General features: G+C 57.9%; 1 protein-coding gene across 12 annotated transcripts in view; it reads left to right on the top strand.

Moving 5' to 3' along the window:
- LLGL2 (LLGL scribble cell polarity complex component 2) overlaps positions 1-20,528 on the top strand; it is a 33,538-nt gene extending 13,010 nt beyond the window's left edge. For 2 of the 12 annotated variants that reach the window (XM_081575309.1, XM_081575310.1), the window contains exons 3-26: positions 7,372-7,469; positions 8,728-8,809; positions 9,093-9,208; positions 9,493-9,651; positions 11,356-11,518; positions 11,653-11,785; positions 12,112-12,166; positions 12,746-12,897; positions 14,366-14,583; positions 14,713-14,780; positions 14,903-15,056; positions 15,145-15,249; positions 15,874-16,166; positions 16,277-16,427; positions 16,726-16,876; positions 17,542-17,658; positions 17,760-17,926; positions 18,358-18,622; positions 18,882-19,035; positions 19,292-19,320; positions 19,544-19,591; positions 19,795-19,837; positions 19,951-20,012; positions 20,186-20,528. In XM_081575309.1, coding sequence (XP_081431435.1) covers positions 7,372-7,469; positions 8,728-8,809; positions 9,093-9,208; positions 9,493-9,651; positions 11,356-11,518; positions 11,653-11,785; positions 12,112-12,166; positions 12,746-12,897; positions 14,366-14,583; positions 14,713-14,780; positions 14,903-15,056; positions 15,145-15,249; positions 15,874-16,166; positions 16,277-16,427; positions 16,726-16,876; positions 17,542-17,658; positions 17,760-17,926; positions 18,358-18,622; positions 18,882-19,035; positions 19,292-19,320; positions 19,544-19,591; positions 19,795-19,837; positions 19,951-20,012; positions 20,186-20,193 — 2,991 coding nt within the window. In that variant the 3' untranslated portion in view covers positions 20,194-20,528. Of the gene's footprint in view, positions 1-7,371; positions 7,536-8,727; positions 8,810-9,092; positions 9,209-9,492; positions 9,652-11,355; positions 11,519-11,652; positions 11,786-12,111; positions 12,167-12,745; positions 12,898-14,365; positions 14,584-14,712; positions 14,781-14,902; positions 15,057-15,144; positions 15,250-15,873; positions 16,167-16,276; positions 16,428-16,725; positions 16,877-17,541; positions 17,659-17,759; positions 17,927-18,357; positions 18,623-18,881; positions 19,052-19,291; positions 19,321-19,543; positions 19,592-19,794; positions 19,838-19,950; positions 20,013-20,185 lie in introns of all 12 variants that reach the window. The other 10 variants (XR_014078406.1, XM_081575311.1, XM_081575312.1 and 7 more) reach the window with 10 other exon arrangements.
- The last annotated feature ends 2,070 nt before the right edge of the window (positions 20,529-22,598 follow it).

Below are 22,598 nucleotides of genomic sequence, written 5' to 3' on the forward strand. Positions count from 1 at the left end.
CCCGCCCCCAGCCATGAAGTCCAGGGAGGCTGGAACCTCGGAGTCTGGGTCTGCCACACCAGAGCCCGGTGGGTTTTGAGCAGGGGTGTGAGCGATCTCATTTATGACTTAGCTAAGGTGCTTCTGGGACTTTTTTCAACCTTTCAGTCTGAAGCAGGCAAGCTCAGAGCCCTTAGGAGATGTTGCATTGACTGGGTGGGGCCCAGCAGTGGCGGTGGGGCGCCGGGCTCGGCACTGTTGACATTTGGGGCCTTCAGGAGCAGCAGCGTTCCTGGCCCTGCGTCCCCAAGATGTGACAACCAAAAATGTCTCCAGGCATGGTGCCAGTCAGGTACCTTATTGCCTGGGCTCACCAGCCGGGTGACCTTGGACAAGTTCTTGTTGTTCAGTCGCTCAGTTGTGTCCGATTCTTTGCAACTCCATGGAATGCAGCACACCAGGCTTCCCTGTCCTTCACCATCTCCTGGAGTTTGCTCAAACTCCTGTCCATCGAGTTGGCAATGCCATCCAACCATCTCATCCTCTGTCGCCCCTTTGGACAAGTTCCTCATCCATAAATGGAGAGGATGGTAGAAACTACACTGCAGGGTTGGTGTGAGGATTGAATGAGTTAACGTGTGAGTCGAGGGGCCTAAGTGGCCAGTGGTTCCAGTGTTAGCACAGCACTGTGAGTGTGATCTGGCTTGAGGTTGAGTTTGGAGGGTCTTGGCACCCTCCAGCAGAAGTGTGTGGCCAGGTCCCAGCAGACAGTGGGATGCACAGAGCTGGAGCTCAGAGCCTCACATCTGGGGAAGCAGGCAGTGTCCGCCCTGGAAGGGCTGGTCTGCAGAGCACCGAGCTGGGAAGTGGGACTTGGCACCATCATCGGCCAGTCCCAAGTGGCTTGCAGATGCCCACTTCTAAACCAGCGCTGGGTCTCTCCCTCCAGCACCTTCTGACGAAACTCTTTGACACTCACTGCAAGGGAGGTGCCTCAGAGAGAGCAGCATGTCCTGTGTCTTTGGGAAGGAGCTCTGCCTATGGACAGATGCTCGGAAGCCCCTACTGGGGACTGATTGTCCGAAGGGCAGCTCCGGTTCACCAGGGGCTCTGGGCCAGGCAGCGAAGGGGCCAGGTGGCGCAGTGGTTGGGCCAGGACTCTGGAGCCAGGTGGTCTGAGTCTAGATGCCAGCTCACTGAGTGACCGCAGAAACATTACTCTCTCTGCTCCTCAGTTTCCTTATCTGTAAAGTGGGTATTATAGTAACCCCTCCACCCTAGGTGGTATGCTGAGTGAACTAAATTGCTTTGAATGGCGCCCACACACAGCTGGTGCCCTACAGAGTCAGCCTCGTCTTCACCTCCTCCTGACGACTCAGGTGGTAGTGGTCCCGCTTCTGCAGGTGAAACTGAGGCCTCAAAGCTCGCACAGCCTGAGCACCGGAGGGGCACCGACTCAGAACACAACACCCAGTTCCATCTGCCCACAGCCGAGGCCTCAGGGTGCTGGCCCTGACTCTCACCTGTGCCGCGTGCTGGGTCCTTGAGCCGGTTGGGAGGACAGAGGAGTCGGCTGGCCATGCCAACAGGGCCACCGGGGACCCACAGGAGGGAGGAAGGGACCCCGATGTCACGTCGCTCACATTAAGTAAAAATCTCTTCCTTGAAAAACCCCTCAAGGCCCGGTCTCCCTGGTGAAACCTGCCAGCCGGCTGATAAGGATGCTCTTCCTGCCTGGGACCACCCTCCCCCACCCCAGGCCTTGAACGAACAGCGTGTTCCTGACCTGCTGCCCCTGTCTAGGGCGGTCTGGTCCTGGCTTTTGCATGGCTGGGCCCCTGGTGTCAGGTGACAGGCTCCCAGGGAGGGCCAGGTTTCTGCCAGCGCCAGGAATCTGGGCTGACCACACCAGTCTGGGCCAGTGCCTCCCTGTCCCCCACTCCGCCCCCCAGCACACCCCCAGGCACCCCTGGGCAGTCTTCCTCCCTGCCCCTGGCAAGTGCTCGGGGCTCCTCAGCCCTCAAGTGCTCGGGGCTCCTCAGCCCTCGATCCTCAGCGCTCGATCTTGGACGGGGTCCCCTCCTTTCTGGGGGCAGGAGGAAGGGCCCCCTCAACTCTCAGACAAATCCCCTCTGCTCTCTCCCTTCCGGGGAACCCGAAATGGGGTCCCAGAGCCTGAGTGAGACAGTTGGGCTTTCTCTCCACCCCAGGCTAATGTTGCAGTTTGGCGGCTCCTTCAAATCTCTCCTTTCCCAACTCCCTGTCAAAAGGGTTCATTGTTCTCCCTTCTCTCGGCAGAGGTCACCTGAGCCAGGTAGCAGGGTGGGGACAGTGCCGGGCAGGCTGGGTGCTGGGCCCAAGAGGTAAGGGAGGACAGCCCCACGGCTGCCAGGCTCTGGTCAGCCTCTGCTTTGAACCCGAGCGGGAGGCGGCTGGAAGGGCCGGCCCCAGAGCCCTGGCCTGCATCCCGGGCGGAGGACTGATGGGGGTTGCTGTGCCCCTTGGAAGTCCACACATAGGACCCTCCCCCCCGCCCCCCACCGGGGCTGAGCCCCTCCTGTGCCTGGGGGCTGCTTCCTTTAAGGGAGGCCTGATACCTGCACTCCGGGCTCCTGGAGCTGTGCCTAAACCCTCAGCCAGCCTGGGGGGGGTCCCTGCCCAGCTGGGCCCGGTGCTCCAGGCGGGGGAACTGAGTCTTCGAGGCCTCGAGGAGTTGGAGGGAGGGGCACCTGAGCGTGGGGGGCAGCCAGAGCACAGGCCACGGTGCCTCGTGGAAGCCGCTGCTTCTCCCGGCGTCTCTGGCCCTGGGGGTCCACCTCCTCCCTGTTCCCCTGCAGGCTTTCACTGACCTCTGTTCTCTCCCCACATCCAAACCCCAGCAAGACCTCCTGGGCCCCTCATAACTGGCCTGGGGTCCCCACGGCTCCTTGTTCTGCTGGGTCCTCGAGCACATATTCCTCATGTCGCTTTGCCTCAGTCAGGGGTTCGTGGGTCTTATTTGCCTGTGGAAGCAGGGCCGCCGTGCCCATTCCCGGCCCTGGGGAAGCCCCTGTCTCCACACTAATTACACTAGAATCCACTCTCTTGGCCCCAGCCAGTTAGTTGTTCAGTCTGACTTTGCTACCTCATGGACTGCAGCATGCCAGGCTTCCCTGTTCTTCGCTATCTCCCGGAGTTCGCTCAAACTCACATCCGTTGAGTCGGTGATGGCATCCAACCATCTCATCCTCTGTTGTCCCCTTCTCCTCCTGCCTTCAGTCTTGCCCAGCATCAGGGTCTTTTCCAATGAGTTGGCTCTTCACATCAGGTGGCCAAAGTATTGGAGCTTCAGCATCGGTCCTTCCAATGACTATTCAGGATTGATTTCCTTTAGGATGGACCGAGCCAGTTCGGGTCACCATTAAATTCTCTCCCATTTTGTTTTGTTTCAGCCACATTGTGAGGCATGTGGGGTCTTGTTTTCCCCATCAGGGATCAAACCTACACCTTCTGCATTGGAAGCATGGGGTATTAACCACTGGGCCACCAGGAAATTCCTCCACTAATTTGTTTTTGAGGGAGCTTTGGTCCCTCCTGAGTTGTCAACTTGGAGAAGATGCCTTGAGGGATATGAGGGAATGAGAGAGAATCTTTGAAGGAGGCAGGGGCCTTAAGGAGCAGGCCTTTGCCCTGTGAGGCCAGCTGAGCCCTGAGGCTCATCTTGTCCAAGCCAGAGACAGCCCTGCTCGATGCAGTCTTTAGGATCGTCCTGTGGACCACACGTGAAATGAGGCAACGTAGCTCACCCAACTCCAAACACCGTTTAAGTGGTAGCTGAGGATTCTAAGTTTCGTGGGCCTGACTCAGTTCCTGTTCTTTCTAAACCAGCCTATGAGAAAGAATGTGGTTTGGGAGGGAAGGGTGGCACAGTGTCCTCAGGACCCGAAAGGAAATGAGCTATGAGTACAAGTGATTGAACCATAGACCTGACCTTTATCTCCTGCTGGGTTGGAGGAAAGAGTTACCTGCAGCAGGAGTGACTCAGGTGAGATATTAGGAGAACTTCCTGCTGATGCGTTGATAGGATAAAGTGTGGCCTGAGCCCCTGACGGAAAGCTGTTTTCTCTTTGGCTTGACTTTCCTGCCAATGTCCCGAGGTAGACATGTCTAAGGCAGCACCCTGGTCCAATGGGAATATGAGACGTATGCAATGTAAAATGTTGTCGGAGCCACATTACAGTTTTTTAAACAAGTGAATTTAATTTTGATGAGATATTCTGTTCACCCAATGTATCCAAAATGTTAGTTTCAACATGTAGTCAATAGATAAGTAGATTTTCTTTTTTTTTTTTTTTAAATAAAAAGGATTATTCTATACTTAAAGCACATCTCAATTTGGCCATTACGTTTTCTTTTGGAATACGTGATATATATTTAGCATTTGGAAGATTTACAGTTGAAAAAGGAAATTCAAGGCTCTGGTCTGTCTGACTCCAGCCCCTGTTGCTCTGGAACCCGAGAACATAACCTGGACAGTTTTCTAATTACTAAATTGTGAGGGCCCATCCTTGAATTTAAGTTAAATACAATTAGAAGTTCAGTTCCTTAGTGGCAGTAGCCACATTGCGAGGGCACAGGATCTACTCGTGGCTTGTGGGTATTTTACAGGGCATCAAGGCTTGGGCCCCCCACCAGGCTCCTGCTGGGTGTTTCCTCCAGAGTCCTCCAAATTCCAGAGACTTTGGCCTTGAGCTGCTGCTGCTGGTGGTGATATCCTGTCAGCCCAGGGAGGCCCCAGCAACCTGGGGCCGGCCGAGGGGGGCTCCTGGGGCAGCTTGTCCCACACACCGCATCACCCTCCTTTTCCTGGGAAATGTTTACATTCCAGATACCCTGCTATCTCCCCAAGGCTTTTCCAGGCTCTGCATTTTTTGCATAGCTGAACAGGAACCTGGACTGGAGCGGGTGGGGGTTCCTGCGGGCCCACTGCTGCCCCCTTCCAGGTACAGCCACTTAGAGGGCAGACTGTGTTCCTGGCAGAGAACCGGGCCTGTGGGGGCCCACACCTATGCATCCCAGAATAGCCACTCTTTGGAGCTCTCGTCCCCTGGTCGACCCCAGCACGGGGCCTCCTTCCTGGCTCCACTGGCCAGGGCAGGCAGGCAGGCAGCAGTTGGGTTTGCTAAGCTATTGCCCCAGCTGTCACCAGGACTTAGCTCTCTCTACTCCTTGGAGGCCAAGTGAAGCCCAGAGCAGAGCCTTGGGCCTACAGAGAGCTGCCTTGCTGGGGAAGCCTTTTCTGCAGGACAGTCTCCATGGTTTAAAAGAAAAAAATCTTCAAAGTAGCTGGCTGACATCCTGTGTCCCACTCTAATCTAGCTCTACAGGTTCAGTATCCCCTGGGGTGGGGACCAGGGGTTGAGGTTTGCCGACTAAGAAACAGGTGAAAACCCTCCTGAAGATGGTTTGTCAATCTGTCTCTAGTGCTTACATCCATACCTTTTTAACCTGTAATTCCACCCCAGGACATCTGCCTAAGGAAATACTTAGTTATAGGCAGAGATAAGAGAGCAAGAATGGTCATCACTGTAACCGTCAGTTGCAAAACCTCGGATAACAAAGTAAATACTCAATAATAGAGGCCTAGTGAGTTAGGGTACCTCCCCCTGAAGACTATTCTTCAGCCATTTAAAAGTCATTTTAGGGAGTTCCCTGGTGGTCTGATGGTTGGGACTTGGCACTGCCATGGCCTGGGTTCAATCCCTGGTTGGGAAACTAAGATCCCACAAGCTGCAAAGTGCAGCAAAAATTTAAATAAGATAATAATTTCTTAAAAAATCATTTTGGTGCTTTGAACAGCCTTGGCTGGCTATAGGTAGGAAGACCGAATACAGAGCTATATGTATGTACATATATCCATGTGGTATGGTCCCGCCTAAGTCTCTGCTTTTTTGTTTGTTTGTTTAATTTATACTTTATTTATATTTTTATTTTAAAAAATTTAAAATTTATAGGTATATGTATGTATTCCCTGACCAGGGATCAAACCTGTACCCCCTGCAGTGGAAGTACAGCATCTTAACCACTGGACCTCCAGGGAAATCCCAAAATTAAAAAGAAAATTTTTTAGAACAGTTACTTCCATTTACAGTTATTACAAAGTATTAAAGTTGTTCAGTTGTGTCCTACTCTTTGGACTATACAGTCCATGGAATTCTCCAGACCAGAATACTTTCCCTTCTCAAGGGGCTCTTCCCAACCCAGGGATTGAACCCAGGTCTCCTGCAGATTCTTTACCAGCTGAGCCCCAAGGGAAGCCCAAGAATACTGGAGTGGGTAGCCTGTTCCTGCTCCAGCAGATCTTCCTGACCCAGGAATCAAACCGGGATCTCCTGCATTACAGGCAGATTCTTTATCAACTGAGCTATCGGGGAAGCCACAGTTATTACAAAGTGTTGGTTCTATCCCCTATGTTGTATGATACATCCTTGAGCCTATCTTAGACTCAGTAATTTGTACCTCGCACTCCCCGCCTTTGTATGCCCTTCCTCACCCTTCCCACTGGTAACCACTAGTTTGTTCTCTACATCTGTGAGTCTACTTCTTTTGGTTATATTTGCTAGTTGGTTGTAGTTTTTTAGATTCCACTTAGAAGTGACAACATAGAGTGTTTGTCTTCCTCTGAGGTCGCTATCTGCAAGCATAGAGCCACACACACCTACAATGGGACACACGCCCTTGCTAGCAAGGGTTACTCTGGTCGTGAGAGTGTGGATGACTTTTGTTCTCTTTCTCAAGCTCCTTTGTTCCAGGTTTTCTACCACATGTATTATTTCTAGAAAGAGAAATGAGCAAAGGCATGTGTCTGTGACAAGCACTCCAGAAGCTTCCTCCGTGGGAAGATGGTGGAAAGAGAGCTCACAGTGGCAGGGGTTCAGCCCTGAAGGAGCCTTGGGTCACCCAGAGTCAGGAAGGGTGGCTGTGGGTTCTGTCGAACCCCACGCACCCACCTGGAGCTGTGACGCAGCCAGGCTTCCAGAACCACCTGGTGCCTCCCCTATGCCGGCCCTGCAGACTTAACCCCGCACCCCGGCAGGAGGGCTGGGTGGGCTCCCCACAGTACAGGCGGTGGAGGAACCGTGTCAGAGTTCCTGGAGAGCAGAGGGCCCCCGTGGAATCTGGGGAGAATGAGCTCCCAGGGAGGGCCACGTGGCCAAGGACCAGGTCAGGAATGGACAGAGGGTGTGGCCCAGGTGGGTCCAGCTAGGGACCCGGATGCGATTGAATTCCTCCTTCCTGCTGCCGGTGGCTCTGTCCTGCAGCTCCGCCCTCTGGCGCTGACCCCTGCCTCCAGCCATGGAGGGGCAGAGTGGACGTGTCTGCAGGCCCGTGCATGCCTGGTTCTCGTTGCAGACGGTGGAGCACGGCTTCCCCCACCAGCCCAGCGCCCTCGGCTACAGCCCCTCCCTGCGTATCCTGGCCATTGGCACCCGCTCCGGAGCGGTCAAGCTGTATCCTTTCCGTCCTCCCGGCTCCCACCCAGGGATGCCCTGGAAGGGCTGGGGGCCTTGGCATTGGTGAGATTCAAGAAAAGACTCCTCCACTGTCCATATAAAAACAAGTTGCAGATGACCCCTCTCGTTCCCGGGACATTCCAAGTACCCTCTTAGGAGTCAGCCCTGAATGCAGCAAGTGCAGGCTGGGGATGGGCCGAGCAGTGGTGCTGCGGTTTGTTTTTCTTTTCCCCACCTCCACCCCGGAAGAATCAATCGACTGGCCCCAGGGCTCTGTCCAAACTAGAGACAGGGTGGCCTTGGGTCTGAGGAGCTGTGCTAAGGCAGCTGCTCTTCCAGTTTCTACCCCTGATCATGTGCACTCCCCCGTACACACACACAGACACACACCGACACACACACATGTGGGCAGGGACAGTATACACAGACACACACACGCATGCACACAGGTTGGCAGGGACAGTCTTTCCCTGGCCTGAGGGTTGACATGGTCCAGTGGGTCTATTTCAGAAGCCAGGATGGGGATCGCTGCTCAGGTCGTCTGGCCTGGACTGGGCTACAAGTCTGGGAGTCCCACCCCTGGATCTGACCTGAGCCCCCAGGGTGGGACCCAGGGGGACTGGGAGGTGGGAGGGGGATCACCCGGGAGAGCCCAGCCGGCACCTCCTTTGGTGAAGCTGTAACTCCCTCCTGCTCCTCCTCTGCAGGATGGGGGTGGGGAGCTAGGCGGAGGGTGGTATACGCACAGGAGGGCAGAAGCCCAGGCTCCACAGGGCTCAGCCCTCAGCTGGTTAATCATTGCCGGCCCACAGCCATATCCTGGTTACAGCTCTAAGTGGTAAGACTTGTAATCCCTGGTTGCTGTGGGGGGCCCATAGGTGCCCACTGTGTCTCCTCACGGGTGCCACCATGCGGTAGCTGATGGTCTCCTACAGCTCAGGGGCTGCAGTGGGCAGGCTGACAGTTGCTAAGATAAGGCTTCACCCTTCTAAGGAGTCAGCCCCACCGGCCTGCCTGCGACAGCCCTCTCTGATTGGCTGGCTTCCCCCTCAGGGGTCAGGTTGCTGGACCTTGTCCTCCAGCCCAGCCTACTGCTGCCTCCTCCCCACCGTAATCCGCCCCCTCCCGGCTCCCCACACAGAGGGATCCCGCTGCCTGGGGAAGGGAGGGAGCCCTTCTCTGCTGAGTACTTACATTCCGGGGGTGAGGGGGGGTCCTGCCTTCTGGAACTGTTTCCTGAGCCCTCTCCTTCTAGCTATGGTGCCCCAGGGGTGGAGTTCATGGGCCTGCACCGCGAGAACAATGCCGTGGTGCAGATCCACTTCCTGCCTGGCCAGGTGAGCCCACCCCACACCCTTCTTACTCTCACACGGCTTCCAGAAAGGGCCTGTGGAGAGGCAGACCTTCGATGGTCCTGGGTTTGGTGCTGATGAGAGGACCCAGGACAAACCTGCCTTTCCCCACCCGCAGTTTACAGCCGCCCTAGCAACAGCCAGGGTGCTCTGAAATGACCCGCATCTCTGAAATGACACCCTGGGCAGCCCCTGTGTCGAGGCCACGGGGAACGCTGCCCCGCCCTGGTTAATGAGACTGGCCGCTCCCACCCCATTTCCTCCCCAGTGCCAGCTGGTCACCCTGCTGGACGACAACAGCCTGCACCTGTGGAGCCTGAAGGTCAAAGGCGAGGTGTCGGAGCTGCAGGAAGATGAGACCTTCACGCTGCGTGGCCCCCCGGGGTGAGAACTCAGTCTTGTGGCGCCCCCAGCCAGGAAGCGGGCTGGCCTGCGGGCCGCCTCCTTCCATCCCCTCTGAGCCCCAGCTCTCTGCCATTGGTCTGAGGCCTTGACAGAAAAGAGTCAATATGTTTATCCAGTCTGAGTCGCCGTGGACACCGTTAAAGGGCCCCCAGGCCTGGGTGTCCCTGGCGCCACTGAGGGAGTCGGGGGATTACCACCCCCCGCCGTCGGTCCCCCTTTGCCTAGGCAGCAGCCAGCTCACAGGCCGTCCTTCCCATCCACAGGGCTGCCCCCAGTGCCACGCAGATCACCGTGGTCCTGCCACACTCCTCCCACCAGCTGCTCTACCTGGGCACCGAGAGTGGCAACGTGTTCACAGTGCAGCTGCCGGCCTTCCGCGCGCTGGAGGACCGGGCCATCAGCTCGGATGTCGTGCTGCAGCAGTGAGTCCCAGGCCCCTCGTGCCCTTGGGGGGGATGCGGCCCGCTCCCTTCGCCCTGGTGATGCCTCGGGAGCTTATCGTTTCTCTCTGGGAAAGTCTGTGAGGACAGGAGGGCAGACTCTTAGCACCCCCTGACCTGTCCCCCAAACTGAGAATCTTGCCCTCAAAAGTACTAGCACCTCAGCACCAAAAGGGGTCTCGGGAACAACTTGTCATCCCATTTAAAGGGGAGGAAAAGGAGGCTCACAATGACCGTGTAACGATGCCGCTCTCAGCCCGGCGTTCCTGGTACCGGTACCGCCCCTTTCAAAGCCTGGGGGCTCCACCGCAGGGCAGACGAGGCCCAGACCTCCCTGAGACAGCTGGGCAGCTTCTGCTGATGCTTGTGTTTTGGAGTCTTGGCTACTTGTTCATTTGCAGGCAGGCTCCACGGCCCCAAACGCCTGACAGCCATGACCTATAGGGTTCTTGAGATCATTTCAGAATCTTTGCTCCTGGACGGTGGTGTCTGCGGTAGAGAGGAGTTCAGATCAGGTCTGGGGGTGGGGAGGGGGTGCCAGGGCCCCAAAGGGAGGCAGTGGAGGAGTCTGGCAGGAGCCCATGGAGACTATAGGGCTGGGATGTGCAGCCACTTCAGGCTCGAGCTTCCTTGGGGCTGTGGCCCAGGCCTGTCATACTTGCAGTCATCAGGCCCCAGGTGATGGTCAAGCCGAGCTGGGTGTTGCTGGGCTGGGAAGATTCCTGCTTGGGGCTGGGTCCCTCTGAGTAGAATCAGGGTAGTGTGACCATGGTCGGAGCAGGACTGTTTGCAGGGGGCCCGGCACAGCTGGTGCTCAACAGGGCCACCTGGTCTGCGGGCAGGACGGCGGAAGGACCTGCTCCTCATTGTGGCCAAGCCAGCGCCCACCTCACTCGCACCGATGGGCATTTAGTCGGTCAAGGAGGAGCCCTCGCTGGGCTTTCTTAGCCTGAGTGCCCTGAGAATCCCTCCTGTGAGTCTAAATCCTTGTTTTAAACGTAGAGAGTTAGGTTTGGGTTTGAGCATAGAAGCCCCTCAGGATTCAAGCTGTTTCCATTTCTTCCTTGGTGTTGGCTCTTTGTCCCGTGCCTGCCACCTCATAGGCTTCTGTTAGCTGCAGCACTTCCAGACTTCACATCAGCATTCCAAGCCCAGAAAAGGAAGAGGGGCTCAAGGCCACGACAACTGATAACAGAGAGTTTTGTTTTGTGGGGCTTAAAAACTATTTTTATGGAATGCCACTGCCTTACAGAAATGCACTAAATTTGAATGTACGGTTGAACAGATTCTTGTTAAGCGAGTGTCCATGCAGGCAACTCAGGGCAAAGACAGAGCTTTGCCAGCCCACTCCTCCCCCAGGGTCTCCCTCCTGCCCCTCTCAGTCACAGCTCCCCTCCCCCCACAAAAGGTAACCACCACATGGACTTCCCTAGAAATCACTTCCTTGCCTTTCCTTGTGGCTGTGCCCCCTGTGTCCGCCTCCCTGGGGGGTTTTCTCTATCACTGCTCTGCTGTATGCATTACTTCTGTCTCCCCTTGACGATGCATCCTAGCATCCTTTCCGTGCTTGACACATTCAGTGCCCACTGCTTTGCGGGTGCCGTGTATATAGTTAATGGGTGGCCACGCTCTCAGCCATGCCATGTCGGTGGCCAGTGACCTGGCTCACAATGTCCCCTCGCCCAGGTTGCCAGAGGAGGCCCGCCACCGGCGGGCATTTGAGATGGTGGAGGCTCTGCAGGAACATCCCCGGGACCCCAACCAGATCCTTATCGGCTACAGCCGGGGCCTCGTGGTCATCTGGGACCTGCAGGGCAGTCGCGTTCTCTGTCATTTCCTCAGTAGCCAGGTAAGGGTGCCACCCGGTTCTCCCCGGCCCGCACCTGACACATCCAGCCTCTATCTGAGGCAGGGGGGCACAGGCGATGGGACCGCCCCCCAACCCCAGCCCACGCATGCTGTTTCTCCTTTCCCGCCGTGAAGCAACTGGAAAACGTCTGCTGGCAGCGGGATGGCCGTCTGATCGTCAGCTGCCATTCCGACGGCAGCTACTGCCAATGGCGCGTGTCCAGCGATGCCCCGCAGCCAGAGCCCCTGCGTGGCTGTGTGCCTTACGGTCAGTGGTCTGCCTGCCGCCGGGGACCGCCCGCTAGTGAGCGGGGCGGTGTCCTCTCCAGTCCCTAGCTGATCTCCTGCTTTCCAGGTGTATGTGCCCAACTCAGAGGAGCAAAAGCTGGGGCCCGGAGAGGGTGGAGAGGGTGAAGGCAGTGTTGACAGCTACACGGCGGGTTTTCTGACACCCACTGTGTGACTTTCTCTGGGAACTGCTCCGGGCAAGACTCCCGAGCCTAGATCCGCTCCGTGGGTGCGTGGGGGTCTGTGCTGCGGCCCACGGGCCTTTGAAAGCGGGAGGAGCGTTCAAGCTTATTCTTTCTCTTTTAGGTCCTTTTCCTTGCAAAGCTATTACCAAAATCTTCTGGCTGACCACTAAGCAGGGGTAGGTGTCAGTGCCCTGTCCTGTTCCCTTTCTAGAGTCTTCCCGGGGAGCTAAAAAGGCTGCCCAGGCCTCTGCCTGGGGAAGACAGTGCATAAAGGATGCTTTTGGGTCCCAGATCCGGGTCTCCAGGCAGAGAGGGGGCCATTCATACCTCTCTCGGGCAAATTCCTAAAAAAAAATTCCCTTTTTTTCCCTTTCACCCTCCTGGAGAGAGAATTCAGATCAGCAGGTTCCAAACTCCGTCTTACCAAACAGAATCATACAGGGAGACTTGATATAGAAGCAGGAAAGGGTGATGGGGTCTGATTGAAGTGTATGTGGTGGCAGAGACTCAGCCCACAGCCTGCGTGCCTTGTTGCTCACCCCCACGTTCTCCTGGGCTATTGAGTTGGGAAAAGATAGGGGTCTGCCCCAGCCCCTCCTGGGAACTTTGAGTGTACACTCACCCTGAGACTGGCTGCCCTCCCAAGGTCCTGCCCTGGAGGCCAGTCACAGGACTGTCCCTCAGCCGGCTCAGCCCGCGGCTTCCGGGGTGGTCCTGGGAGCCCCAGCCTACCCTTGCGCTTCTGTGCCTGCCAGGTTGCCCTTCACCATCTTCCAGGGTGGCATGCCACGGGCCAGCTACGGGGACCGCCACTGCATCTCCGTGGTCCACAACAGCCAGCAGACAGCCTTCGACTTCACCTCCCGTGTCATTGACTTCACTGTCCTCATTGAGGACACTGCGGCTGGTAGGTGGGCTGGAGTGGGTGTGGAGGGTGGGCCCCCGCCTGTAAACAAAGAGGAGGGGCCTGCAGGTGATCCCAGCTGCTGTCCTTGAGTCTCTCAGCCCCACCAGGGGCTGCTCCCTTTCCTTCCCTGCTGGCCTGGGGCTTGTCCTTGCTGGCCACACCTCCTGCCCACCCTAAAGCTCTCTTTGCCCTTCAGTGGCTCACCTGGGACTTAGCCCAAAGGGGGCCAGATCTGCACTATTGGATTTAACACCCACCCGGCTGAGGTGAAGGACTTCTGGCTTGGACATAGTGAAGCCCTCCTTGTGGGGTGGGGCAGACAGCACTGTGGGACCATTCGAGCTAGCCTCCTGGAGCTCAGCCAGGCCAACAGAGCACTGAGTCAGCTTCCTAAATTGGGTGACAAGACCAGAAACGGCCGGTGTCGAAATCTGGAGAGGAGGCCTGGTGGGAGATCTCCCGATGACTCCTCCCCAGGCGGCACTGACCCGACAGGCTCGAGGCCTCTGGGTGAGGCAGGGTGCGGGACAGCTCTGGTCGCCCTGGGCTGAGCTCTCCAGGCCTCGCCGGCAGCCCTTTGGAGGAAGACTGTGAACCTGCTTTTCCTCTTTTTCTCAGCCCTTTCCATCCTCACATCTGACAGCGTGCTGGCACCCAGGGCCAGTTTTGGGTCAGTTCTTTCAGATTTCCTACACTGATGATCTGTGAACAAAACCAGTTTTCCTTCTTCCTTCCCAATCTTCATATCTTTTATTTCTTTTTCTTGTCCTACTGCCTTAGCTAGTGCTTGAATAGGAGTGGTGAGAGGAGGCTTCCTTGCCTTGTTCCTGATCTCAGTGGGAACGCTTCAAGTTTCTCACTATCGATTATTACATCAGCTTTAGGTTTTTTCCTAGATATTCTTCATCAAGTTGAAGAAGTCCCCTCTATTCTTCTCTTTACTGAGAGGTTTTTTTTTTTTTTATCATAAATGGGTATTGGGTTTTGTCAAACACTTTCTCTGCACCTAATGTTATACTTAGGTGATTTTCCCTTTTTAGCCTGTTGACACAATACATTACATTAATTGATTTTCAAACATTGATATACCTGGGATACCTTGCATACCTGGGATGAATCCCACTTAGTCGTGGGCATATAGTTCTTTTTATGCATTGTTGGATTTGGAGCCTGTTTTAAATAATTTGTTATTTTTAAATATTTATTTAAATTTATATATTTTTCTGTGCCTAGTCTTAGTTGTGGCATGCAGGATTTAGTTCAATCCCTGGCCGGGGATTGAACCCAGGCTCCCTGTCTTGGGAGCATGGAGTCTTTGCCACTGGACCACCATGGAAGTCCCTGAGCCTGTTTGTAAAATGCAGATTCCCTGGCTGCAGCCCCTGAGCCTCAGATTCCACAGGGCCAGGCCGGGCACACTGCTTCCTTGTGGCTCCTGCAGCCCCTGACCCTTGGCCTGTCCCCACAGCCTTCGATGACCCCTATGCGGTGGTGGTGCTGGCCGAGGAGGAGCTGGTGGTGATTGACCTGCAGACAGCTGGTTGGCCGCCGGTCCAGCCTCCCTACCTGGCCTCCCTGCACTGCTCTGCCATCACCTGCTCCCACCATGTCTCCAACATCCCGCTGAAGCTGTGGGAACGCATCATAGCAGCCGGCAGCCGGCAGAGCACACACTTCTCCACCATGGTAGGTGCAGCCTGGCCCCGCCCCGCCCAGGCCCCGCCCCACCCAGGACAGGCCCCGCCCCACCCAGGACAGGCCCCGCCCCCAGGGCCGGACCAGCCCCGCCCGTGAATTCTCCATCATCTCCTCCAGGAGTGGCCCATTGACGGGGGCACCAGCCTAGCCCCGGCCCCGCCACAGAGGGACCTGCTGCTCACGGGGTAGGTGGCGCCCATGGCACTCTCCTCCTGCCGAGTGGGACATGCGGGTTGGAGGCAGAGCCCAGAGGGCTGTGTGCCGCCCGGCAGCCCTCTGACGGGCTGCAGGCCGGTTCCGCCCACAGGCACGAGGACGGCACGGTGCGGTTCTGGGACGCCTCGGGCGTCTGCCTGCGGCTGCTCTACAAGCTCAGCACCGTGCGGGTGTTCCTCACCGACACAGACCCCAACGAGAGCCTCAGTGCCCAGGGCGAGGACGAGTGGCCGCCCCTCCGCAAGGTGAGACCTGGAGCCTGGGCACCAGGAAGGGTGGGGGCGAGCCAGGCCCAGAGCTGAAGCCACTCACGAGCCTTCTCTCCCTCTGCAGGTGGGCTCCTTTGACCCCTATAGTGACGATCCTCGGCTGGGCATCCAGAAGATTTTCCTCTGCAAATACAGTGGCTACCTGGCTGTGGCTGGCACAGCAGGGCAGGTAGCATCCCGGGCTGGGCATGGGGAGCAGCGGGGAGGAGTGGTCAGAAGACGCAGGGCAGCGTCCAGGGCCAGGAGCTTCCTTCTCAGCATTGTGCGGGGGGTTGGGGACAGCAGGGCCAGGAGCCTGGACTTCCCAGGTGGCTCAGTGGTAAAGAACCCACCTGCCCATGCAGTAGACATAAGAGGCCAGGTTCGATCCCTGGATCAGGAAGATCCCCTGGAGGAGGGCGTGGCAACCCACTCCAGTACTCTTGCCTAGAGAATCCCCATGACAAAGGAGCCTGGCCGGCTACAGTCCATGGGGTCTAAAGAGTCGGACACAACTGAAGTGACTTAGCATGCACACGCAGGGCCAGGAGCTAGCCCCTGAGCACCCACTGATGGTGTCGCCAGGAGCGTCACCTGCCCTTGATTTTTCCCAGTGAATAGGAGTTCCCAGATCCCATTAGAGGGAGGCCTTTGGGATGGCGACTTCTCCTCCAGAAGCCAGAATTAAGGGCCAGAGATTGGGCACTAGTGACCCTGGGCCTTGGCATGTGTCTTGGGTCCCCTGCCATCGGGGCCCCAGGGCCCAGCTGTCCCTGGGAGCCAGGGAGGCTCAGCCCATCCGCCGTCCGCCCAGGTGCTCGTGCTGGAGCTGAACGACGAGGAGGCAGAGCACGCGGTGGAGCAGGTGGAGGCCGACCTGCTGCGGGACCAGGAAGGCTACCGCTGGAAGGGCCACGAGCGCCTGTGTGCCCGCCCGGGGCCCGTGCGCTTCGAGCCCGGCTTCCAGCCCTTTGTGCTGGTGCAGTGCCAGCCCCCGGCTGTGGTCACCTCCTTGGCCCTGCACTCCGAGTGGCGGCTCGTGGCTTTTGGCACCAGCCACGGCTTCGGCCTCTTTGACCACCAGCAGCGGCGGCAGGTCTTTGTCAAGTGAGCGGCCCACCTGGGGCGGCCAGGGCCCGGGTCTGGGATCGGCGCCTGAATCGGCAGGGTGTCCCTCAGAGCGTGACGGTGCTGACGGCCCCACGTCCCCCTCCCAGGTGCACGCTGCACCCCAGCGACCAGCTCGCCTTGGAGGGCCCGTTGTCCCGCGTGAAGTCCCTAAAGAAGTCCCTGCGCCAGTCCTTCCGCCGGATCCGCCGCAGCCGGGCGTCCAGCAGGAAGCGGCGGCCTGCTGGCCCTCCGGGGGAGGTGAGACCAGGGCCACCCGTGCTTGCGTTGGCTGCAGGCTCTGGCTTGTCTCCCCCCGCCCGACCCCGTAACCTAGGATCTATTGCTCTGCCTCTCTGTGCCTCTCTGTCCCCGAGTGTGAACGGCAGTCTCTGTAACACGTCGGGGTCATGTCCTCGGTCCGTGACACCAGACAGATGGCGAGGGGCGCGGTGGCCGGTCCTCCCTGGAAGGGAAGCGTGGAGCAGTCCGATGCCCTCCCCCCTCCCCGGGAAGGAAGGCCCACGCCCACCCTCAGGTCGCGCCCCGCCCTCTGCAGGTGCAGGAGGGGAGCAGCAGGGCGGAGCGGACGGGCCTGCAGAACATGGAGCTGGCACCCGTGCAGCGCAAGATCGAGGCACGGTCGGCAGAGGACTCCTTCACAGGCTTCGTCCGGACCCTCTACTTCGCTGACACCTACCTGAGGGACAGTGAGTGGCCGGTCTGAGGTGTGGGGGCCTGGGCAAGCGTCCTCTGGCTTGAGGGTGTGTTGGATGCTGCTGGCTGATTTGCCCTTAAAAGGGTTGCCCCTTCGTGAGTTCGGGGAGAGCTGGAGCCCCCACGCCTGCCTCTTTCTCTCCGCAGCCTGGGTCTCTGGTTGCCCTGGCTTCATACCCAGGCCCCACCACGCTCTAGAAGCGTGACCTTGGATGTGTCACTTAGCATTTCTGGGTCTTGCTTCTCCCCCTGTAAAATGGGGGCATGGCTTCCTCCTAGAGTGGTTGCAGGTGTTGGGACATGCCACATGCCTGCTGGTACCCAGGAGGCCCTCTGGAAGCTGTCTGACTGTGTCTCTTCTCCTGCCAGGGTAAGGGTGGGCCGAGGGATGTTTGCTGCTGTATCTCGAGGGCTGAGCCGTCCTGGGCTTGGGATCATCTGTATGGGGCCCTTGGTTGTCAAGGAGGCTTGCAGGCCCTTCCTGTCTACAGCAGGACGTAGGCAGGGCCCACAGCAGCTCCATTTCACAGAGGAAGAAAGTGAGGGTTGTGAAGTTCGCTGACTTGACCTTAGAGTCACATGGGTAGTGAGCCAGGTCTCCTGGCTCCCCTTGAGCCCCAGAGTCAAGGGTTAAATGTAAACCTCAGCCTCCTGGCAGGTTCCCGCCACTGCCCCTCGCTGTGGGCTGGTACCAATGGTGGTACCGTCTACGCCTTTGCCCTGCGTGTCCCCCCTGCCGAGCGGAGAATGGATGAGCCAGTGCGGGCAGAGCAGGGTGAGTGCTGGGCAGAGGGAGGGTGCTTGTCTGCCTAGGCTGGGGGCAGGGTGGCATCTCCAACCTGGCCTCTGTCCCCACCGCCTACCTCCGTCCTGCAGCCAAGGAGATCCAGCTGATGCACCGAGCACCCGTGGTGGGCATCCTGGTGCTGGACGGACACAGTGTGCCCCTTCCCGAGCCCCTGGAAGTGGCCCACGACCTGTCAAAGAGCCCGGACATGCAGGGAAGCCACCAGCTGCTCGTCGTGTCGGAGGAGCAGTTCAAGGTGCCTTACGGGAGGAGGTGGGGCCCCTAGGGATCCCTCCACAAAGGACAACTGCTGGGACTCCCTTAAAGTTGTGTTTGTAGTTGTGTGAAGGCTGCAGAGGCACCAGAGAGAAGTAGGATCTTGGAGGAGTCCCCAGGGTCAGTGGTAGGGACACTGAAGCAGGACTTGTGTCTGTGGAAGGGACAGAAGATGCAGACAGGGAACTAAGAGACCCTGGCATCCTCGCAGTCCGAGCGCAGTAACCACATGTCTGAGCGTCGAGGGTGGGAGTGCTGGGGCTCAGCGGGCTTCGCCGGGAAGCTGGGCAGGCAGTAGAGGGCCAAGCCCAGCAGCGGCGCCAGGCAGGGAAGCGAGACGTCCTCACTTGGCTGGATGAAGCACTGCAAACTGGTCCGGCCACCGGTGTGACCTGCTGCCCTGTGCCCTAGGTGTTCACACTGCCCAAGGTCAGTGCCCGCCTGAAGCTGAAGCTGACCGCCCTGGAGGGCTCGCGGGTGCGGCGGGTCAGCGCAGCCCGCTTCGGCAGCTGTCGAGCCGAGGACTATGGGGAGCATCACCTGGCCGTCCTCACCAACCTGGGCGACATCCAGGTGGTCTCGCTGCCCCTGCTCAAGCCCCAGGTGCGGTACAGCTGCATCCGCCGGGAGGACGTCAGCGGCATCGCCTCGTGCGTCTTCACCAAATACGGCCAAGGTGTGCGGGGTGCGGGCTCTGGGGGGCCTCTGCCCCCTGGGCCGGGTATGGGGCTCCCGCTGCGTCACAGGGGCTGCTGGGAAGGACAGCCTGGGGTATCTCAGCCAAAGCCAGGCTCCTTAGGCAGAGAACTTTCGGAGGCTCTGGTCCCTAATGACCCCCAAGGTGGGGATCAGGGGTGGGTAGTGTAGTGCTATTGGCAGCCGCAGGGCCAACTTGGGCTGCCCTCACCTGCCAGCCTTCTCCACACCCCTGCCAGGTTTCTACCTGATCTCACCCTCCGAGTTTGAGCGCTTCTCTCTTTCCACCAAGTGGCTAGTTGAGCCCCGATGTCTGGTGGATTCAGCAGAAACGAAGAACCGCAGCTGCCCGCGCAACGGATCAGGCCCCGAGAAGTCCTTGGGCCAAGCCAGGTGGGTGGAAGGGCAGGTGGCCTTTGCTCCAGGCGCTCCTCGCCCCGCCTTCCCTGGGGTGCCCGCTCTAGGGCTGCTCAGAGCCCCTTTCCCCAGAAACTCAGCCGGCCCCCCCCACCCCGGCTCCTGGCCCCCCTTTGTATGCCCCGCCCTCCCACGCCAGCCGGTCAGTCGACGTCATGACGTCATTCTTCAGGGCACCAGGGGAGAAGGGAGAGCCTCATGGCCCCCGATCCTTACGGTCTCTTCCCCACAGGAACTCAGGGAGCCAGAGTGACGGAGAGGGTAAGACAGGACTCTCTGCGGCCCGGGGCATGTGGGGGCAGAGGTGCGGTAAGGGCAGCTGGGGAGGGTCGGGGAGCCCAGGTGGTCAGGCGGCGTTCGGGCCGGGGGTCACACAGCTTCCCTTGCGGTCCTGGGCTGCGGCTCCAGCACCCCTGCCCCCGCAGAGAGGGAGCCAGGGCAGCAGAGGGCCCACGGCTCACGTGGCCTGGCCCCTGCCTTTCAGAGCGGAGGTCGGGCCCTGTGATGGAGCACGCTCTGCTCAGTGACGAGAGTGAGTCGGGGCAGGAGCTGGGGGGCTGGCAGGAGGGATGTTCGGGGTGGGGGCAGGGTGGGGGGGGTACCTGAAAGGCCAGGGTGGAGACGCGGGCTGGTTTCCTGAAGAGGGCAGGCCAGTTCACCGGGTCAGTAGAAGGGGGAGAGAGGCCCACCCCCACCAGCCTCACCAGGCCTCCGCTCCCCGCCTCTGCCCTGCAGGGGTTCTGAAGGAGATCCAGAGCACGCTGGAGGGAGACCGAGGGTGAGTGACTGTCCGGCTTGCCGGGCGGGCCCCAGGTGCCAGGAGAGCTGTGGGCATGAGGGTCCTCGTCCAGAGTCCCGTGGACAGTGACAGCCCTGACTTTGCCCATGCAGGAGCTGTGGCGATTGGCGTTCTCAGCGAGTGGCCGTGGGGTACAGCCTCAGCAACAGGGGAGGTAGGGGCTCTGGGTGCTGCTGCGGGCTTGCGGGGGTGGGAGGAGGAGGAGGCCCTGTCCCCGCTCCCCTGGACCCTTAGGCTCATCCCAGCCCTGACACGTGACCCCGCTTGCCGGAAAGCCTCCGTGTTCGGGCTCACAGTCTGGTGTTCCTGTCGCTCTGTCTCCTGCAGCGGAGTGAACGGGACGCGTGTGCAGCCTGCACAGTGATCACACTACTGAGGGCTCCTCTGCAGGGCCCCACCTACCTGGAGAAGCCCAGCATGGGGCGTGCAGGGGCTGGGGGCACCCCAGGGTCCAGCCTGTTGCTGCTCCTGGCCTCGGGAGAGGAGGGACCCCCCACGGCCCTGGGGCTGTCTCTACCCAGGCCCTGACTCTCCTGGTCCTTTTGTCAATGTTGCACAGTTTTGAACCCCCTTCCCCCCCTCCCCTTTTGTAGTGGGTTGGGTTTTAAATTATAAATGTTAATTGCCTCCGGGTGAAAAAGTTTTTAATAAACACCTTATTACCTCTTCACTGGACTGGTCCAAAGATTTTAATTTTTTTTTTTTTAACTTGTGCAGAGATTTTCCATGTAAATAGAAACGATGGTTAGCTGGTTCCTTGCCTTTGCCCTCTGGGGTCTGTCGCCTGGACCAGGCTGGTCCTCAGGAGAATCTGTCCATTTTTTTAAAGCTGTTTGAAATCAGATACATGAACTGTACGTGGTTGTGTCTGAACACCACGTGCCTTCTCTTCTTGGGAATAAATGATAACCAGGTAACCAAGTGGACTCTGACTGCATCCCTGGGTGGGGGCCGCAGGAGGGCCCTGGCCACCCCTGGCTGGCCTTTCCCTGCTGTCAGGAGGGGAAGATGCTCACAGGATGCTGACTCGATGCCTTCTCCTGGCCTTCGGGGAAGGCCTCTGGGTGCCACCGAGGTGGGGTCAGTGCCTGGAGGTTAAGGTCTTGACAAGCCAGGGACTTGATTCTTCTTGGGCTAAATCTTTACCCACCTGGTATCTTTTTTTTAAATTATTTTTGGCTGTGCTAGGTGTTGGTGGAGGCGCACAAGCGCTTTGTTGCTGTGCACGGGCTTTCTCTCGTTTCAGGGCGCAGGCTTTCTGCGGTGGCCTCTCTCGTTGCAGAGCACAGGCTCTCGAGCGTGGCTCGGTGGTTGTGGCGCACAGACTTAGTTGCCAGACCGGGGATAGAACCCGTGTCTCCAGCACTGGCAGGCGGATTCTTAACCACTGGACCACCATGAAGTTCCCCACCCGTCTTCGTTGAGCACCTACTTTATGCTTGGTGCTTGGGGATCAAAGGTGGCCAAGACAAGGTGGCCCCTACCGTTGTGGGGCTCATGATCCTTACAAGTGCAGGAAGTGTTAAGATGAGGGAAATCCGGGGGCCTGGGAGAAATGTGCCTGGGTAGATGACATTAAGCTGTGACTAGAGGGACCTCCCTGTTTAAGACTGAGGTTCCAGTTCAAGGGACACAGATTTGATCCCTGGTCGAGGAAATAACATCCCACATTTTGTGGGGTAGCCAAAAAAAAAAAAAAAGGCATAAGCTGGGACAGAAGAGGTGACCAGGAATTGGCTGGGGGGCAGGGAGGCACAGCAGCACACGAGGAAATAATCTTCTCGCCGTGGAACAAGTGAAGAGCCAAGGGTGGTTGGCAGGAAGTGAGTGAAAATGCCGGGGCCAGTCAGGGAGCCCCAGGAGCCTCATGGGGGCAAGAGCATTGCCCTGGGTCACAGGAGACCGCCTGGCTCGAGTTGGGAGAGGGCCTGTTGGAAGGACACCGATTAGCACAGGGAGCAGAGGAGGAGCTAAGTTCCAGGTTCCAGGTCCCAGGACAGACACCCCAGGGGAGCATCCTCTGTACCTACCCACCAAAGACGCACTCTGAATTTGGGAACTTGGACCACTCAAGCTCCCTTCTTTCTCCTTGGAGGAATAATAGGGGCTTACCCAGATGGAAGAATTGATGCTTTTGAATTATGGTGTTGGAGAAGACTCTTAAGAGTCCCTTGGACAGCAAGGTAATCAAACCAGTTGATCCTAAAGGAAATCAACCCTGAATATTCATTGGAAAAGCTGATGCTGAAGCTGAAGCTCCAGTACTTTGGCCACCTGAAGTGAAGAACTGATTCGTTAGAAGAGACCCTGATGCTGGGAAAGATTGAGGGCAGGAGAAGTGGGGGACAGAGGATGAGATGGTTGGATGGCATCACCGACCCAATGGACATGAGTTCTAGAGTTATTTTTCTAGAGACTCTGTAGCTTCAACCCCAGCAAGTCGCACTCAGACAAATTACTTACCTGCTCTGCATCAGTTTCTCCTGGCAAATGGGGTGATAATAGTATTGCCTTGTGATCTGTTGCGAGGTTCCTGAGTCCATGTAGTTAATGGGTTAATGATGGTGCTGATCCCGTTAGGGTCAGGGAAAACATCTTAAGAGTTTGATGCACAGGATGTCTTTATCCTTTATTCTTTGGCTGCGCTGGGTCTTAGTTGCAGCATGTGAGATCTTCACCTGTGTCATGCGAACTGTTAGTTGTGGCCTGTGGGCCACAGGATCAACCCCAGGATCCGACC

The sequence above is a fragment of the Giraffa tippelskirchi genome, chromosome 3, assembly GCF_054371585.1.
Source record: "Giraffa tippelskirchi isolate mGirTip1 chromosome 3, T2T-mGirTip1v1.2.pri, whole genome shotgun sequence".
NCBI classification, from domain to species: domain Eukaryota; kingdom Metazoa; phylum Chordata; class Mammalia; order Artiodactyla; family Giraffidae; genus Giraffa; species Giraffa tippelskirchi.